This window comes from Bidens hawaiensis, unplaced genomic scaffold, assembly GCF_021521415.1.
Source record: "Bidens hawaiensis isolate Kalapana, Puna unplaced genomic scaffold, B.hawaiensis_p1.1 tig00020106_1, whole genome shotgun sequence".
Classification (NCBI taxonomy): Eukaryota; Viridiplantae; Streptophyta; class Magnoliopsida; order Asterales; family Asteraceae; genus Bidens; species Bidens hawaiensis.
The window spans coordinates 1-21,456 of NW_027493056.1; the positions used below are offsets into that span (position 1 = coordinate 1).

The window sequence follows — 21,456 nt, forward strand, 5'->3', positions numbered from 1 at the left end:
AAGAGTACGGTATTCGGATGATCTTTACAGTCCCTGGCACTCCTCAACAAAATGGAGTGGCAGAACGAATGAACAGGACGTTAAATGAAAGGGCAAGAAGTATGAGACTTAATGCCGGGCTTCCAAAGACGTTCTGGGCAGATGCAGTTAACACTGCAGCTTATTTAATTAACCGGGGATTGTCAGTACCGCTGGGTTTCAAGACACCAGAAGAAAAGTGGAAAGGTAAAGCTGCAGATTATAAGCATTTGAAAGTCTTTGGGTGTAGCGCTTATGATCTAGTGAAAAATAACAAGCTTGATGCTAAAGCTAAAAAATATGTTTACATTGGATATGGGTCAAACGAAATGGGCTACAGGCTTTGGGATTTAGAAAGCAGAAAAGTAGTCAGAAGCAAGCATGCAACTTTTAATGAGGCTGAGTTATACAAAGATAGAAACACTTCAAAATCAAGGGTTCAGAAAGAGCAGGTTGAATATGAAAATTGATGCTCAGAAAAAGACAGTTGAGCCAGCTACCGAACCCGAGACAGAAACTGAAGAAACCACAGTTCCTGAATTTGAAGATGATGATATTGGTGGAAATGAAGAGTCAGAGGGAGTCTCTGACAGTGGGAGTTCAGAGTCTGAGGATGAACAGTCTCCACAAGAACCTGACCCGCCTCAGCACTGGGTTAGGAGGTCCACTTGAGTTTCTAAACAGCCGGTACGTTACAAACCTTCAGTTAATTATCTCCTTTTAACTGAAAATGGTGAGCCAGAGAGTTATTATGAAGCACTTAAGTTGAAAGATTCGCTCCAGTGGGAGCATGCTATGAAGGAGGAGATGAACTCTTTGAGTAAAAACCAGACATGGGTTTTAACCAAGTTTCCACCAGATAAAAGAGTTCTACAGAATAAATGGGTCTATAGAGTCAAGGAAGAACATGATGGGTCCAAACAATACAAAGCTCGTTTAGTGGTCAAGGGTTTCCAGCAAAAGAAGGGAATTGATTATAATGAAATATTCTCTCCAGTTGTGAAGATGACCACCATCAGATTGATCTTAAGTATTGTTGCTGCAGAAAATTTACATCTAGAGCAATTAGATGTTAAGACAGCATTTTTACATGGTGATCTTGACGAGGAGATCTATATGGCACAACCTGAGGGATTTCAGGTTGCCGGGAAAGAAAAATGGGTCTGCAAATTGAAGAAAAGCTTGTATGGTCTGAAGCAGGCACCTAGGCAATGGTACCTAAAGTTTGATGATTTTATGGTGAGAACTGGGTACAAGAAATGCGAGGCCGACCATTGCTGCTACTTAAAGAAGTTTAAAGGCTCATATATCATTCTACTTCTTTATGTAGATGATATGTTAATTGCAGGATCTGATATGAAGGAGATTCGCAAGTTAAAGAAACAGTTGTCTGATGAATTTGAGATGAAAGATCTTGGTCCAGCCAAACAGATTTTGGGGATGAGTATATCCAGAAAGAAAGATGGCTCCATAACACTATCCCAAGAGAAATACATAGGGAAAGTGTTAGAAAGATTCAGGATGAATGATGAGAAGACTAAACCGAGAAACACACCTTTGGGAAGTCATTTCAAACTTACCAAAGACCAGTCTCCCAGAACAGAGGAAGAAAGAACAGAGATGGCTAAAGTTCCGTATGCATCTGCTGTTGGCAGTCTCATGTACGCCATGGTTTGTACACGGCCAGACATTGCTCATGCTGTCGGGGTAGTTAGTCGTTTTATGTCGGATCCGGGAAAGGAACATTGGGAAGCGGTGAAATGGTTACTCAGATACTTAAAGGGTACTTTCAGTTTGGGGTTATGTTTTAAGGGGAAGGATACAATTCTCAGGGGTTATTCAGATGCTGATCTGGGTGGATGTAAGAAGACGTTTAAAAGCACTACTGGTTATGTTTTCACAGTTGGGGGAACAGCAGTATGTTGGATGTCCAGACTTCAGAAAAGTGTTGCTTTATAACCACTGAGGCAGAATATATGGCAGCAGCCGAAGCAAGTAAAGAATTAGTATGGTTGAGAACTTTTCTTGAAGAGTTGGGAAAGAAACAGGCAGAGTTCTTCTTATATTGTGACAATGAGAGTGCAGTGAAACTTGCGAAGAATCCAGTCTATCATTCGAAGACTAAGCACATCGGGAGGAGATATCACTTTGTCAGAGATTTGATCAGTGATGGTGTTTTCAGTTTGAAAAATATCTCAGGTGCTAAGAATCCAGCAGATATGTTCACCAAGCCAGTGATACTGGATAAGCTGAAGCTGTGCAGAGCTTCAGCAGGCCTTCAGGAATAATGTTGAGAAGACGAAGGGTAACTAGGAGGTGCAAAACCAGATGGGTTTTTATTTTACATGTACAAGACAATGCAGGTGAAGACATTTTACGTCTCCAAATAGGAGCAGGTTGAAATGTTTGACGCATCCAAGTGGTGGTTTAGAGAAGATGTCTCGAAGCCCAAGTGGGAGATTGTTATGTTGTGGTCTCCGATCCATCATGGGTCGGGTCCGGTTTAGACGAATAGACAGAATTAGGAGTTTAAGCTGTTTGAGTTTTGGCCAAGCCCAAAAGCTCTAATCAGGCCCAGTTTAGTTAAAGGGTTAAACCCTAATTGTCTAGTCTATATATTCTCTCCTGTACTTGTAAGTTTATATCACACAATAATAAGAAAACCCTGGTTATCGACAGTGGACGTAGGTCATACACCGTGACCGAACCACTTAAATCCTTGTGTCTCTTTCGTTTATTCTTTCGGTTTTACTATTGTATTCGTGTTTGTGTGTGACTCCGAACCTAACACAATGCACTTCCATTGATTCTCTTATATCATAAGATTCATATCTCAGCTTTGAAGAAGGATATCCACCAAAATCCGACCCACCAGATTCACTTTTAAATAAACTCTCATCATGGATGTAAGTTAGATTACGAAGCACTGGGGAATATGGTGGTAATTTTGGCATTAATGAAATAACATCTTCGACAAGGAAGAGCACACTGGACACGCTAAAACATAAAAACAATCACATAATAACTAGTACGGACATATATTTTAAGATTGAAACTTAGTGATATGAGCTCACAGTGAGGGCCAGTTTTTTTTCTTGTCTGCTGATGGAGGTGGCAAGGTGAAGGTCTCACAAGGATTTTCGGGAGGAAGGGTGTACCCTGTGAAATAAGCAGGTGGTGGACGAGGGCTGGTGGCAGTAGGTGGTGGCGGACGGGATACAACTTTCCCATCATCGTATAATGCGATCTTCGTCTGCTCCCACCACCACCCACCATTTACCACCACCACCGTCCACCGTCTACCACCACCCACCATCCGCCACCACCACTGCCCATCACTTACCACCATTGTCTACCACCACCTACCCATCATCGTCTAATGCGATCTTCGTTTGCTCGCTCATTGAAGCAGAACTTAACTTCTGATCTCTTATTTCATCAATACCTAGTGAAAATCTTATAGATGAATGGTTCTTCTGGTTGATATCACCTTCAAAATTGCCCAAAGGGGAACTAATTATTGATAAGAAAATAAACAAGTTTATCCACATAGTATTTACTGATCTATTATGGGCTAACAATTATAACTAGTACTATACCCGTCCCAGTCCGGGTAACGTAATGTACTATAAAAAAACTATAAAATAATATTTCTTTATTTTGTCAGTTATGTATTCCAAAACAACAATTCTGAAATTCAAAATTAACCAAAACTGAACCAAAGTAACTTAAAACTAACAGAAGTACGAAAATACTGTGGTTTAAACTAATAAACATGAAAAGTGCTAAATGCATGATGCAAACTCAAACCACATATTAACTCTAACAATGTCCCACTCAGGGTCAACCCATCTTGTAACTACCAGCTTTAAACAACTATCATTTTCGACTCATTACCCAACTCAACCCAACCACATGATCCGTTATGGGCGTTACCAAACACACCTCCACCACCTGTTATCCAAAAATGTAAACCATCCTGCCTAAATGGGTCTGGTGGTGAGCAACATTCCAAGCAAAACCTGCTTAAGAAACTCATGCTACCAAAAGAGTTGCGCCGGCGAAATGTCTCGTTTGAAATTGCACCATTTTCAGCAACCTTGGTTTTAACCCTTGTTGAGTAAAGGATATAGTCTTTATATTAAGTTATTATATGCTTATATAAATAAATGAGTATATAAATGGAAACCTACAAAAGTTTAAGAGTAAAAAACCTCCAATTCTATTCTATATATCATAAAATTCTAAACAAAACCAACCAACTCAAACATCCTACTTTCACAAGCTACAACTTCAAAAACAATATTAAATCTATTTTCAGAAGAAAAAAAATAAGACATTACCCCCTATCTTATGCGTCTTTGGTTTTTTATCCTCACATATGGAAGAATCCCATAAAATTAACAAATCAGGGGCTCCACTTACATTACTGGGCACGACAATACTTCAAGAACATGTTCGCAAAGTAAGAATTGGAGCCAATGAGGACGTGCCACATTGCTTGACCTTGCAGCTTGTCTGGGCAGCTAGATATCTGATTGCAACAGAAGCAGTCAACCAACCAACATAAACTATTGAGGAAAAGTGTAGCCACACAGAACTTTGCAAGGTGTTGGCGGGTATGCCTTTGTAATTGAAACAGGTAAGTAATCTTGATTAGCAACCCATCATAGTATTAGGATATCATGGTTCACAAATATATGGGTCATTTGTGTTATGAAATAAACCTCACAACTCCACTTTCTCTATGTCTCAAGCTTGTGCTATGATCAATTTGTGTATACCTTGAAGCATGGTCTAATTATTGAACTTTTATTTATATATATATATATAAACGACTTACCACTTCTAATAGGAAGTTTAGCTGAAGTATACAATGTTAAACCCTCCTTTTTATAAAAGTCAATCCGGAAGTCAATTGAGGCGTTGTCATACTTTGCAGCCACCTTATTAGCTTCAGCTTCTAGAAACACATCAAAACGCTTATAATGCCTTGAAACTTCAAAATTGGTGAGATTATCAACTATGTTCAGTCTCTCCAACAAAAAGCTGAGGTATGTTATTTCCTTTTATACTCAATCATGAACTTTTTGTTCATAGGCTATGAATTTGAGTTGAAATCAAATGGATAGTCTTTGTTTATATGTTTATATCAGATCTCAAGTTTCTTAAATTTAGGGAAATAAGTTAGGTGATTGAAATCATGCGAACTCAGAGTCGAACACTGTTTTAAAACTATAAAAGGTTATACCTTTGCTTTGAATTTGATCAATTTTGGCATTAGCGCAATAGCATCTTCCACAGGGAGGAAACACACTGGACACGCTAAAACATAAAAACAATCACATGAAATTAGTACAAATATATAATTTTAAGATTAACAAAAAGAACTAGAACTGAATTTTAGTGATTTGAGCTCACGGCGAAGGCCGGTCATTTTCCTGTCTGTTGGTGGAGGTGGCAAGGTGAAGTCTCAAAAGGATTTTCGGGAGGAAGGGTGTACCACATTTTAGGCTCGAGCCCGGCCCGATCGAGCTTTTTCACGAGCCGATCTCGAGCGGTTTGGCTCGTTTACACCCCTAAAATTCGACAAATACGGGGCCAAAAAAACAACAATCCGGGAAAACCCTCATTGAGGACTTTCCACAAACAGTTGGTATGCAACTACAACACCACCACCACCATGAAATAGCATACCTTTCATCACCCCAAATAACATTAACTTGCAAAATCGGGACGACGAGAGTGGCCCCAAGGATCCTAGCAATGACAACCGCATCCACAATCTGGTTCCTCTGCTGATTCATCCCACCAGACACCACCACCACCAAATACTTACTCCTATTTTTCATAATCTCAACACTTGCCTTCCTATACTCATTACTAAAATCCAAACACGGCTTATACCCTAACCCATCCGGCTGCTCCCAAAACCCATCATTTTGACTTTCATTCCCATAAATTTGACTTTTTGATTCGTCAATTTTGACCAGAGAAGAAGTCAAACCCTGATAGATCGAGTTTTTCCCACATGGGTATGGGAAATTAACCATCTTTAAGATGAAAAACAACCCACAGATCAAAATTAAGGTGGAATAAAATCTGGGGTTTTTGATTAACTTCAATTTGGAAATGATAATATTATTATAATTATTGATCTTGGCAACGGCTGCTGTTTTCTTGGGGGTGTCAGCGAGTGATTGGATTGAATTGGATGAGAGAGAGTTGATGATCTCAGATGGGACTGAGATGTAACAGTGAGGATGCTTCTTGTTGATGAGTGTCTTCTGAATCGCCATTGAAGAGTTTGAGAAAATGGGTTTGTTTGGTGAAGGTGGTTGGTTTATTATAGAGAGAGAAATGGACGGTGAAGATGAAGACAATGGTTGCCGGAGAATCCGCGTTTGGGTGGAGGAATTGAAATGGGAAGATGAGAAGAAATGTATGTTTTTGTGTTTAATGTTTTAAGTTTAATAATATTAATATTATTATATATGTTGGGTGGAGTGTATATATAGGTGTAAAGGTGTGTGTGTGGGGACTATTTTAGTATTATTGTTTGGTTTTTGGTTCAGTCTAAGTGGATGGGTTACTTTATTTTGAGAATGTTATTATGATCATTTATTGAAAGAAAAAAATGTTTTGTCACTTTTTTTGAATTAGATAGTTTTCTTGTTTTATTCTGAACAGACTATATTGTATTAACTGCACTTGTGTTGGCTTTAGAGTTTGACTTTAACATTTTCTCGGGAAACTATATCGTCGGTTGCCACTTGACAGTCCTTGTGTCGCCACAAGAGTAGAAATTTCTGGCGTAATACACGGTGGGCGAAAACCCGGGTGAGCTTGAGATCCGAACCGACAACCTCGTAAGGCCTAACAATATCCACCCAAAATGACACAAGTGGGTATCAAACTTGGATCTCCACTGGAGAATCCAAGCCTTTCTACCTATAGGCCACAATATGTTAAAATTAGTGTTTAAAGGTTGTGCCTTTGGTAATGGATCTACATCCACTGATCTAAGATGTTTTTCGAGTTGATTTTTTGAGTTTTAGGGTTTCTTGGGTTATGTTGTTTTGAGATTTTGGTAAGATGCATGTCGAGTTGTTGACTCTCTTGTATTGCATGTGTTGTTGGAGTGTATATGGTCGACGAGTGTTATTACATGCGTTGGATAACTCAATGTTTTTTTTTAATATTTATTGAAAGCTTAAGCTTTGTTTTTGTAAGTTGTTTTGGGAAAAAAAATTAAGATAATAAATATTGTTTGATTTAGAAGAATTTTAGAATCTTAAATGAGTTAGTAATTTGCATATGATTCATTGATCTCACAACTAATTACATGTATTATATACTAATTTGTGTAAAAGAAAACACTGAACATAGAGTAAACCATGTGTTATTAAAAAAAATATATATTACATAGTATATTTATCTTCACATTGTTCCAATATTTTTTTATTAAAACCCGATCTTATTGGTCTTCAAATCAATGACTGCACTCGCATCTATAGGTTTGGCATTTTGCTTAGTACTATTGTTTAATTCTTATGTTGTCTTTGAATATCAAATTGTTGTAATGTTAAAATACTCAAAAGTGGTATACATGCACACAGTAAGGGTTAAAATATAATAGGTTTTTTTAGCATAGAAACCATGAAAAAAGTTTTAGATTATAGTTAACTTTAACATGCATGTTTCTCAGATTTTCTAAAAACTAAATAACTTTTATATATTTTATTTTTATCTTATTTAAATTTACACCATAAAATCAATAAATTTATTTTAAGTATGGCGTTGTCCTTTGATTAAAAAAAGGACATTATATTTTAATAATCATGATTTTGCCTCAATGTCCGGTATTGTGCCCATCAGAAGATATTAGAAATGTATCAGGGCAACACCGACTTTCAACCTATTTTCTTCTATTTCTAGTTACAAGTATGATGGACTGATGGTGGCTATCGAAACACTAGCTAACCAAAATATTCTTCATGCCCTCGATATGCAAAACATTATCGTATTGCTCTTTGAGCGGTTGTGGCGTGCAAGCATCAATCCAAAAGCGTGTGGTTTTTCATTACCGATTTTACGCTTTATTAAGGGGTGTTTGGAATTCCTTATTTTACTTTCTTATAACTTTTCATTAATAAGTTACAAAAGTGTAACTTATAAAATTTTTTCTCGTACAGTATAAGCAATACCAAACATCATATTATTTTTCAAAAAAAATGATTTTTAAATCCATGTGAAACGTTCGAAACGAGGCAACATGGGCTACGGTTTTCATGTATGATGTAGGAACCGTAAAATGCGTTTTGACTTTGAAATCAATGATTAAAATTGTAATCGTAATAAGATTGTAATTAACAAGAAGTCAAGAATTTGAATGCATATAAAAGAAATAGAAAATGACTTTTAAGTAAATTAGAAAAAGAAATAACTTTCACCGTATATCACTAGTAAATCAAGTAAATAAAATAAACATTTTTATATAACTCCAGCCACTTTTACCTAATATTTTGATTATATATTATAAATCTCAAAAATAAAAAATTATGATAGGTCTTAAGAGTGTAAGATATAGACAATCTTACTTGTACCTCGTATCATTTATTATTAAAGAAACTGTTTCTGATGAGACTCTCAACTTGATAGTAGTTTTGTATCAATCATTGAATATAAGGCACATATCACTCAACCATCTGAACATATGTCAATTGGTTCATGTATCCATGTCTTTCGGCTATTAGCGCCACCACATAATGCATGTTTAACCTTCGTCACTTTTAACATTATTTTCACGAAATTAGTAAAATATCGTCTGCAATTTCATTTTTACCCCCAATGACCCACGCATATGTCTTTTAACCGATTGATGCATGTAACCTTATATTTTAGCTATTAAACGCTGCCACATGATAGATTATATGTCACATTGAATTTTAACATTTAATAAAACCAAAATAAAGGTATTTTAATATTGTAATAAGTACATATTTTGGTCAATTCCTTCGCAAAACGTGTGGAGGGATTAAAAGTTTTATAAAGTGTGTTTATTACGCTTAATTATTGATCTTTTAATTCATATTAAATTGATGCTAACCAATAAAAATAACTCTATGAATATTCCTTGCCGATAAGTAAAAAACAATTTTTTTAACACCAAGTGAATAAGCCTGACTACTCGGGATCATATAATAACAAAAGACGACCTTATACGCCCGTAATCGCAGAAATCTAACACAAATCCACCATCTTCTGTTCCGTGGAAACCCGTCACCCAAGGTCCACTGTGATAAAACCCGGTTGAGATCATATTTGAATTTGAGACCTCGTTGTCTTCAGCCCAATTCTTCACATCCCACCGTTACTAGTTGAGCTAGAACTCATTGACAGCTTAGAGACAGATAAACACAGGAGAGTTTTGCTAATTTAATAGGAGAGAGAAAAAAAAACGTGAGGTATATAGTTGCTTAACCGCATCAACAATAATACTAAAAGCAAATCGTTTTCTTTAGTTACTTGTTCGTGTTGTGGCTAGCGGCCACTATGATTTAAGATTAGTTCGACTCGGAACAGCGTGATAAAATATTCTTTATTAAAAAGAAAGTACATAAAAATTCAAAATTGATAAACACGTTTTAAATTGAAGTCTAAACATTTGTGTAAAATAAGTAAGGTATTTAATTGTTGCTTTCTTGATTCTTCATAAGTTCATCGATGGTCCTCTTAGATGCCAGCTGGTGACAGCTACTGGTTGGCTCTTTAATCCAATCCTACGTGGTGATACTTATCACCTTTTATATCATCCGTTTATAAAATTATTTAAAGTGTAAAATTTGACCATCCTTGGCATGTATGGCTCAATGAATGATTTAGATCATATTTTCAGTATAATTACGAATGCGTTCGGGTTTTATCAGCAGTGGATTTATGAATGGGTGGATTTCCCCTGAAACTGAAGATACTTCGAGGCGCTTTAAGTGTTCATATAGCTGAGTTGGGGCAGCTGACAGTTACCTTTTATTACTGAGTTATCCTGTACAGGATACCTGGACAATACTCTTTTTGCAGCCGTGTAAAACAAGAAAAGGTCTTCAACTCTATATTTTTAACTTAATTATATTTCTCTTATATTAGTTTAGTGTCCTTTTAGAAATTAGAAATATGAATTTACTCATTAAGCTTCCAAAGGAAAGGTTGCTTAATTTGAGGGGAATTACCTTTCAATAAAGATCTAAATTTTTCCTGAGCAATGATCAATAAAAACAAAAGTTCTTTGAGCAACAAAGGGACCATTGTCTGTCTACCTGTCGTCATGAACATTAACTAAAATCATTTTTGCAATCTAAATTACTACTTAGTATTTTTTATATCTTCTTTGGCTATAAACCCTCACTTAACATGTATAATTGTTGTAATGTTTGTATTCATATATTCAAATCACTTGGATATACAAGATTTTTGATGATTAAGTGTTTGGGAGGTTGTATATATGAAAATTCTAATGAGTGAAACAACTTTTTATAAATAAATTAAGTACCAAGTTCAAATGACATGTTTGGTAGTCTCTTTATTAAGAGTCTACATCTGAATTGATCAAATGTAGAGTTTGTTTGGTTTACTAGAAAGACACATATGGTTGAGTTTTAGAGATGTACTTAATGGTTTAGATGTTTTTTAATCAGTCAGACTTCTTAATGATTCAACACAATATTGTCAAACAACCCCTAATGTATTTAATAAGCATACTTTACGTATATATAGCTATTTTGTATATGTTTTAAGATGATGAATGATTTTGTAAACTAAACTATATGTTGTTTTGAAAATAAAATGTTGATACCTGTTTTACACGGTTTGAAGTCATTGGTCTTTTACAATTACGAGTATTGAAGTTGAAACTAGAATGATTATATTTTCATGATATTTTTAAGAAAACAATGCTAGGGTTAGAATTATGGAGCATTGTTATATTAAATAAATCTTGATCAAAGTAGTATTTACCAGCCCAATGTTTTATCATATAACATTGTTATATTAAATAAATCTTGATCAACCTAGGGTTAGAATTATGGAGCATTTGTAACGTAACCATGAAGTTAATGACACGCTCAATAACTTTCTAGTCCACAAACATCTTCATCAAAGTTAGGTGATACCCAACAAAACGAATTTGTATTATAATATTTATGATTTATAGTTTAAAAATACAGCTAATCACATTAAAATATATTTATTATTATTTTTTTTACGAAATGTGAACTTTTATAAACAAGCGAAACGTCAACAAACAAGCCACCTTCACAACCCGGAGAGAAGCCACCCACCAAAACAACTCCAAAAATGACATGAAAGAAAATTTACACCAGTTTAACAAAACTAACGATCTATTTTTTGTCATATATTTGAACCAAAGAAAACCAAGCGACTTAATATCCCCAATTAACTCTTCGATCTTGATCTCTTTTCCTTCAAAGCCTGTTCTTTTCCTTCAATTTATTTGTTATTGTTAATTACATTCTTTTTTCATCAAAAGTTTTTGATGAGCTAAAACTTTTATATTTGTATAAAATCAATATCTTGCATATTGATAATTAACGCTTAATTACTTAGACGTATAAAACTTAAAAGCTCCAAGTTAAAAACCAACTTGATAAATACCGGTCTTTTGAAACTACCCCAAGTACTAAACCGCTTGTTTTATCTAATCGTATTGGTTTAAAAGCCAGACAACATAATTAGCAACTTAAAAATTAAAAGGTTTAATACAATAAATCTGAAAAAAATAAACATTAGATATTCATATAAAATCAAAGATATTGAAAATGAACAAAATTAGATAGTAAACTAAAAACCTTTTCCATCTTTTATATCACAACCACCCACCATGAATGTATACCAAAAATTTATAGTAAAGAATTTGTGATTATAGAGGATTTAATGTGAATGCTCTTGTACCCGAGTTACATCATTTTGTCTGTGTTTTAAGTACCAATCCAATATTCAAAACTATGATAGATATTAATAATGGGGATCCCGATTAGTCCTAGTCCAACCAAGTTACAAAATCCACAGTCTCCAAAATCCACTTATAGTTTATGTGGCAGCCATTTGTGGTCCTAGGAAACTTGTGTCATACGGCATTTGATGAGGATGCTTAGTCAATAATTTTAATCATAAACCCATTAGCTTTTGTAGTTAAAGTTGAACTTTTACAAAAAAATTTTAACGATGTTTGAAATCAACTTCACTATTTGAGTAAGCCTTCATGAGAGGAGATTGTAAAAGTATTTTAGAAAAATACCTACGAATAGTCTATGAGATTAAGAGTGTGTGAGTTCTTCCCTTATCTACACGCCTGCAACCCATGGATGCTTCTGGATCAGTAAAATTTATGTTTTTTTTTTCTTTTCAATAATATTTTGTATATACAAGGATTAAAAGATCTAAGTTTTTAAAACTTATAGAAGTGTTCTCCAAAGTCTCAATAAATGTATGTGTGTATATATGTGTACGTATAAGCATAACTTTGCTTCATGACATTGCTTAAACAATGATTGGGAATTATAGAGCAAAAGCAAACAGAAATTAATGGAGAATGCCAACTGTTTTAAGGTGGTTTGAGAATAAAGTACAATGATTTCCCACTATTCGTGTTACATTATACATTGTTGTTTCTCTTTACGGAATTTATACGTATTTTTTTAGGGTCAATGTCCTAAGGGTAAAACTTATAAATACTTTAAAAATATTAAAAAAATGCTGTTGATATTTACTTAAATATAATTTCTTTTTATAATACCATTTTTGCCATCGGTAGCGTATATAAATATTTTGTTAAAAACCGTAAGAACATAGATCACTCGTACCTTTTCTTTTAAGTATGGCACTCAAGACATTAACATAACCGTCTACCATACTATATTATTGAATTATCAATGCACTGTATAAAATATAAAAGTGTTATACATTCATTTGAAGAACCAATTTTTTATGCCCATCTGAAAATTAAACTCACTTTGAGTCTTGATTATATTAACCAATTGAATGATTTAGACCTAACACTCATTTACATTTAACAAAATTACAAAGAAACAAAAAAGCCGGCACTTTACTACTTACGTACGTTGTACGCTCACATAATATATGGACTACAAATAGTTGAACTAAAGCTTTGCTTTCAGAAATGCTAGAAGTGCTTCATGTTTTATTTAAATATTTTAATTAGATCATTGTGCTAAAACATTTTTATCTGGTTTATTGCCATCACAATTATCTAAATTATATACGAGTTATTTTGTTTGTATTTCCGGACCCCTTTTTCTACATGTCTCAAGCGATCAAGCCATAGATATTTTTTGTATTATCAGGGACAACTGTGTATGCATGTGTGTAATGTTATAATCAATTACAAACAACTTAAATGTGAAAATGTATAAATAAATAATTATTATTAGTTTACAGTTTTATAACTAGAACAAATGAACAATTATTATAATTTTAATTAACTATTAAATTTTAAAAAACACCCTAATTATTTATACGTTAGGTAATTTAATTATTTATGTGTTTTAATCTCGGGTCCATCATTATATAAAGATAAAAAAATTAGATATGAACCCGCTCTACTTCTTTTCTCATTACTATTAACATGTTAAGAATTCAATTATTTAGACCTAAGAAAAATCCAATAGAAAAAGAAGATTAAGATGTGCACCTGCTTTGATTATTTTGCCGGCTAACAACCTATTTATTCTCATTCTACTTGCCTACTATTTCCCCATGATACATACACTACCGATTCATAAACATTAATACTTTTTTTTAAAAAAAACTTTGAAGTGGCGTAATTGGCCTTCTGGGCTTTTGGCTTCTGGTCTAATAGCATGAGGTTTATAATTGAGGCTCGAGATATTAAGATCTCAGGTTTAAAACGTAACTTAAGAAGGTTTTCTTATAGTGGTGGGCATAGCGGGGGCGACGGATCCATGCTCATTTTTCTAAGATGCCCATAATTATTAGAAAAAAAATATATTTTAACGTTTTATATATAATTTGTTTTAAAACATAAGTCTACAAAATGATTTGTTGATGCAATGAAAAAAGTGCTAGTGTGTAGAATCAAAGGTCATAAAGTTTAATTCATGCTATTGGTGTTATTAGTTTTATAGGAAAAACCGTTCATTTGTGTTTAATGACAATTTTAGTAACATTTTTATTATTACAATTATTATATTTTCCTTTGGTCCGCATTGGCCTTTAGAAATAAAACTTAATTGGTAAAATTGTCAAATTACTTATCACATGATTAAAGATATGATTTTAGAGACCTTTTTATGCTCGTCCAAAGCCCCAAAATTTTAAGGGATTATTGGAGACGGTCATGGTGGTGAGTTTCTCCTTGATGGTGTTCTTAGATGAGTCAGGTCTAGAGCGTCAAAATCAGCATGAACGGTTGGTATCTCACATAAGTATTGAAGATAGTTTCAAAAGTTGTTAAAAAAATATAAAATCAAAACAAATTGTGTTATCGGTTGTAATACTACTGTTTTGATAATTTATACGAATGTAAAGCCAATTAATCATTTCGCACTTGGATAATTCAATTAACTAACTAATTGTTTTTTATTAAATACTTGTATTTTAAAGTAAATAAATTTAATAACAAGCATAAATGCAAAATATACGCAGGGGCGGATCTACGGGAGGGTCAGAGGGGTCAACTGACCCTCCGGCTGGCCGAATTTTTAGTATACCGGAGTACTTAGCCAAAAGTATTAAGAGCTCATTTTGTGTAGTTGACCCTCTTGATTGTATTCTATATAGCATCAAAGTTAGAAAAAAGAAAAGAAAAAGGAAGCTCCACGTTTTTCCGGCAGTAGACAGTCCGGGACTGTAAATGAAAGAACAAAGAAGAAGAAGAAGAAAAAAAAAAGTGTAAATGTTTATATTTAATATATTACTACTATTATTTAGTTGAATAATGAGGCTTAGTGTGGGAATGTGGGCTCTTAGGGAAAATAAGCTTGGCCAACCATAACCCAATTTGACTAATTTAATTTCTTCTCCAGGTCCCAACTTTACAACTTTACTATACGATTATCATGGTTTTCTTTTCATTTTTTGGTTTTAAGTTTTAGTTTTATTAGTTACTTATATTTTGTAGTTAACAATTATGAAAGAACTATGTTTAAATGTTTATTTTACATTTGTTAATATATTTTATTCAACTATCTCACATTATTAATGTAACGTAATGTAAGAGCTAAACTTTTTTTATGTAATATTTATTAGGTTATATATTTAGATTATTAAAAATATTTACTTAACCAAGTCCAACGGGTTATGGAAAAGGTCATGATTTCAATATCAATCAATGTAGTTTATAAAATAATTGGTTTTGCCATATAAAAGGGGCTAGTGCACATGTTGATATAAATAATGAAAAAGTTATAATGCATTGTATGACTTTTAGATTTTATTTGATTTGAGATCTTTTGCTTTCTTTACTACATTCCAAAGCTATGGTTCCAATTCGGATGGAAAAAAATTACACTATGACCCCTCGACTGAAGAGTTCTGATTCCGTCACTGAATATACGAACATGAAAATCCAATTCAAAAGACAAATAATACTTATAATAACAACATTATGTCTATGTTGGAATTTAGGTGAAGATTCTTATAAGGTTGGCATTTTGCTTCCTTTAGCCATTTGTTGGCCAGAGAAAAATAGATCATTATCCATAAATATAATTAATAATTGACTATACAAAATTAAAAGCATGGACAAGTCCATATCCACGTCTTTTTTAGCCTAGATGTATGTGAATGTTATTAAAAATAATATAATGTGCATGTTACTAGTACTTTTTATGATTTTAATTCTTGACATAGGTATGTTCAAAGGTTTTATTTTTAAGGTTTGGATAACATTATATATGAGTTATTTTACATAGCAATTCGGTTATTGGTTCCATAACTGAAAATATATACTTTATACTGAATATTTAAAAGTTTTCTTTCTTACGTCACTTACAAAGTTTTTCTATAAGATGATTGTTTTGAAATAAACTAGAGAAAATTAGGAGAGGAAAAACACTTTCATTAAGGATTACTTACAACTGTCATATACACATATAACTTATACCCTAAACTCCAAAAGCCCATAAACATCTAGCCAGGCCATAAGAAAGTCTGCTTTTCATAATATGTTTGACTCAATCAGTCAGTTTGGTTTATTTATAGAATTAAAGTGAAAATAAGCCGACCGGTTATTAGAAACTGTAACTGATTGGTTAAATCGTGTTTATCCGCTTGTATGGGTGATTTGCTTGGCAAAAGTTTTAAAGTTGTCACTTGTGTGTGTGTGTGGGGGGGGGGGGGGGTGGTGGTTGTTCGCATGCTTGGTCAAATTTTAAAGAATGGTTTGAATTTTATTAATTTTTAAACATGAGTGATTTTTGACTTATATCCTAGTATCCTACCAGTAGTCCAGTACCGGATGATATAGGCCCATAAACTCTTTTCTTTTTTTGGGAAAAACTAGGTCCCATTATGGTCTTTCAACGTAGGCTATTGGTATTATCAATACCTGATTTTTCTATCCGATCATACCTGGAATCGGGTATTAAAAAAACATGATTTTTCACCTCTACTCCAAGTTGCTATCGAGCCTAACTTGTTGCTAACTTCAAAGTTCATATGATCCAAAGTCCATATTGGCGATGTGGTTTCTTGTGTGTTGAAAGGTAGTTCAAAGAATATACAAGTTACTTGGAACCTTTCATGATGTCAACAATGGTATATTACGAAAAGCTTGTCGATGAATGTCACATATCACTAAGTCAAAGATTGACGATTGCATGATCGATGTCCAAGAGAGAATCACTCATTTTCGTTCTAGATTCTAAGTAAATGATTACAAAAGTTTGTAACATTTGATAGATGATAAACACATAACTGTTATAAAAGAAATTCTTCGTTTGACCGTGTGTTTAATTGATTGTTTTGTAAATACTTGATTATAAACTCATCGTTAGTTTTAGTTTACAATGGTAAAAACATGTTACGTTTTAACTCACAACTTTACCTATAAACCGTCAAATATAAACACACGTAACAACATATTATGTCATAAGAAATATGTTTTAAATCTCGAGGTAATATAGTGTTCTACCACCAAATTAGTCAACGAATTAACATCATTAACACCTCTAACCGACATGGTTAGATTTCTTGAGCCTTACTAACAGTTGGTTAAAAATAAGGCTAAGAAATAGAAAACGTGTTATACGTTTATTTAAACTAGTACTAAAGAAACACTATAGATAATGGACTATCTATCTCTAACCTTGTTTGTTTGTTACTTTGTTTGTTTTAAGGAGTCCGTGTGTTTCAGATCCACTTACGGGCATGTTTGGGATTCCTTATTTACACCTCCTTATACCTTATGTAAGGAGTTTTCCATAAGTTAAAAATCCTAACTTATGAAAACTCATTTTTTTCTTTCTTTAAAATGTTTAATAAGTTAAATTACCTAAACACTATTTTAATCTATAAAAGTGAATAAGTTATAAAGAGGTAAAAATAAGAAAACCAAACACCCCCTAGGATTGATTTCATTCAAGAACTATCTTGAGTTGTAAGAAATTAAGAATTTAATGTATAGACCAAATTAAAACACATCATCATTCATTTAAAATATTATAAGGGCATTTTTGTCTTTCATTTTATTTATCTTTCTTCAATAATTAAATCATCATCATTCAATTTCTCTTTCCTCATTAATTTTTTCTCAAATATAAGTTGATTTATGAGATAGATAATTTGAGTAAACAAATGTCAACAAATTTTAAAAAAATGGATTACTTGTTATACGTAAGTACACCATGTTGGACGGTTTTAATAAATTATACGGGCTTTACAGTTTAAAACAAGATATGACTACCGACTTGATCTAAATCGTAGTTCAGATTCAAGTCGGTTCAGTGAGGGCGACCGCGAAAGTCACCGAAGGGGTCAGTCTTTTCCTTCACCCCAGATTAAAAAAAGTAAAGCGGGAAGGGCGTTGCAGATGTCCGGGACGGACACGACTTCTTCTAACGCTAGAAGACCATTGGAAGACACCCGGGACCAGAGCATGTCGTGAAAGAAGCACACTGGGCGGGCGTGCTTCGACCGTGTCTCCGGGGCACAGTTGGATGTAGATATCATGAACGCGAGGTGCAGGATACCAGGCCGAGAAAGCCGGGCAACCACTCCCCTATGTGCCAATCGCTAGTGCAGTTTTAAACGAGACGAAAAAGGGAGGGTTAAAGACCACTCAAAAAATAAAAAGATTAATATCTTTAAGATATTTTAAAGATATTTTAGAATTCTTGAACTTGAGTTATGAGTACAAATGATTTTTTTTCAGGAAGAAAGCTAAAAAAAAATGACTATGAGTTAAATTATAGACTAATTTTTTTATGGAGTCCTTTCCTATTTATTATAATTTTATCCATAGACAAAACTTCTAATCATTTTTTCTCGAGCCGTACGAGGAGAAAGCTTCTTATACGGTTCTAGGGGGGGTTTCTTTTTCATCTACATCTATCCCGATGAGTCGTCTATCGAATAGTTGCAATTGATGTTCGATCCCGAAGAGAAGGAAGAGATCTTCGGAAAGTGGGTTTTTATGATCCTATCAAGAATCAAACTTATTTAAACGTTCCCGCTATTCTCTATTTCCTTGAAAAAGGCGCTCAGCCCAAAAGCAAGAATGCAATCTCGAGCACGTCCCTCTTATCTTATTTCGGAGAAATTGAATAAGAAAGTGATGTTCGAAAACACTGATTAAGTAGAGTCAGTCTGAGGACTCTATTAAGTGAAGTCATTTAATAGCGGATAGACACAAGTTATGACAACCCTCACACGAGGGCCAAAAAGAAAGCTTTCGTTAAGATAATTCGCCCAAATCTCTTTGTTTTACAAATAAGTGACTTTTAATATTATTTTTTTCCTAAATTTTGTGTGCCTTTTAACTTTACAGCACACAAGTTTTAAATAAACTCCAACTTTTTTTATTGATATATTTTTTGTGTTTATAAGTTATCGTATTTATCAACTTAAATGCATATAAATACTCTTTTACAATTTAATAGAAATTCAAGCGGTTTCTTTTGTGTTGAGATGGATATGTGGGGCTGAACAGATATTCTACTTTTATGTATTCATGTTTAATTTTATGCTTGTGTGTTAACGTTCTTTTTATGAATTTTATTAAAATTGAAAAAATAATAACAGATACATAAAGTTTGATTATTACTAATTACTCAATTAAATTTCATTACACAATTTATATAGAATTCATTATACGATAGTTATTTAGTTTTCGGTTAATTAAATATTGTGATGTGAGGTTCAATTTGGGTAATTTGAGTATTTTGTGTATTTTGTGTAATATGTGTATTTTGTGTTGTGTAATTTATGTACCTTGTGTAGTATATGCAATTGGTAATTTATGTAATTTATGTATTTTGTGGTACGGTAATTTGTGTAACTGGTGTAGATTCAATTTAGGTAATTTGTGTAGTTGAGGTAATTTATGTACTTTGTGTAAATATCGATAATTTATGTAATTTGTGTGGTGTAAGTAATTACATGTTTGTGTATGTAATTCCTTACATGTGTAGTTTAAGTAATGTGTGTAGTTTGTGTATTTATGTGTTTCGTGGTTTTGTAATTTGTGTAATTAATGTAGAGATAAAACATTAATGAAAGAGTTTTTAGGTATTTTTTTTATTTGTACTTTTCCGGTAACTTTGTTTAAATAGCAAATTTGTATAATTGTCATTTTTCTATAAATAAATCAGAATTTATTATCAATTACAAGTTTTTAAATATGTTTAATATCGTAATAAGTTTTAATACGATTCATAAAAAATATGGTTTATTTTTATTATTTACCAATCTTGATATGGTTTTTATAACATAAAAAATGTGATTTGAAAGAATTTATTTGTGTTTTTATTGAAATTTGAAAAAGGTGAATGCATCTTTTACCTAAATACCCTTTACTTATTAAATATTATTACATTCTCTCTCCTCTCTCAATTTTAAACTCTAAATTAATCACAACAAAAAAAAAACCAAACATTTAATTAAATTTATGGTCATAAATGAGTTTTCAAAGTTCTTACAACTCAACTTATCCCTCTCCACACCCCATCATCATCATCGTACTCAGTATATCCCACCAATAGCAATGCTATGATAGGGTCTGAGGAGGGTAAGATGTAGACAGCCTTACCTCTATCCCATAGGGATAGAGAGGCTGCTTCCGGTGAGACCCCCGGCTCGATAGTAGTTTTGCATCAAGCCTTGGACATAAGGCACATAGCACTCAATCATCGGGACACCGGCTGATTGGTGCATGTGCCCTTGTCTTTCGGCTATCAACGCCACCACATGATGCCTGATTAACCTTCCGCCACTTTTAACGTTATTTTCACGAGATTAGTAAAATAACGTCAAAATTAGTGCAATTTTACTTTTGCCCACCCGAGGGTTCACACATATATACATTATATGCGCGCACCGCAAGCAGGGCGTATAGAAAATCTAATATATCAATCAAATATAGATAATCTAATATATCAATCATCTTACTGTTGATCTCGGATCACAAACCAAACTAAACCAAGAACCAACACCTTCCATTCATTCCGTAGATCTCCGATCTCTATCGCAGCTTCATCATTTTTCATTCAATTCAAGGTAATAATAATAATAATTAATGTGATTTCGATTACTTACAGTCTCTTGATGTTCATATGTACATTTTGACAATGCCAACACTTTTAATCCATCTACGTTACGTATTCATTCCTTTTACTCGTTTTTATTATAAATTTATTACATCATTCAAACCATCTTATTCAACTTATTTAATTTTATACATTTTGAGATAAAACCCTAACCAAGCCTAAGCTCGACTCGAGCTCGGCTGCACAATGTATCATTACGCTGTTCTCTATGATCGAAGCCCCTCCACGGTGCCACTTGAGCACTTGGCGCGTCGAAGCCCCAACCTATTACGCCCCGCTGTTGTTTAAAGCTCCTTGGGCGCCCCATTACACACATACATATGTATGTATGTGTGTGTGAGAGATGGTGAGAGAGAGGGCCCACCATTATTCCTCAATGGCGCCAGTTGTTCCAAGGCCGCCCCCAACCATTCGCGCCCCTCTGCGGTGTTTGGCGCCAAAGGCGCCCATAGCGTGAAGCCTTAATATATGGAGGTCCAAATTAGGTAAAAACGAAAAAATACACCAGGCTCGATCTTGAACAAATAATATGGATGGGCCGGACCTTATACATACAATTTTTTTAGGAAAAATTACAGTATTAAGTGAAAAAGCTGGGTGGCTCGGCCTGACCTCGGCT

General features: G+C 33.7%; 1 protein-coding gene across 1 annotated transcript; it reads right to left on the reverse strand.

The window, feature by feature from the left end:
• Positions 1-3,380: 3,380 nt before the first annotated feature.
• Positions 3,381-6,484, reverse strand: LOC143559875 (O-fucosyltransferase 20-like). The gene is made up of 4 exons (XM_077048313.1): positions 5,716-6,484; positions 5,270-5,343; positions 4,862-4,981; positions 3,381-3,508 (listed from the first exon to the last, which is right to left on the reverse strand). Exons 1-4 carry the CDS (start codon positions 6,315-6,317, stop codon positions 3,381-3,383), a joined length of 924 nt encoding a protein of 307 aa, XP_076904428.1. The 5' UTR covers positions 6,318-6,484.
• Positions 6,485-21,456: the final 14,972 nt, after the last annotated feature.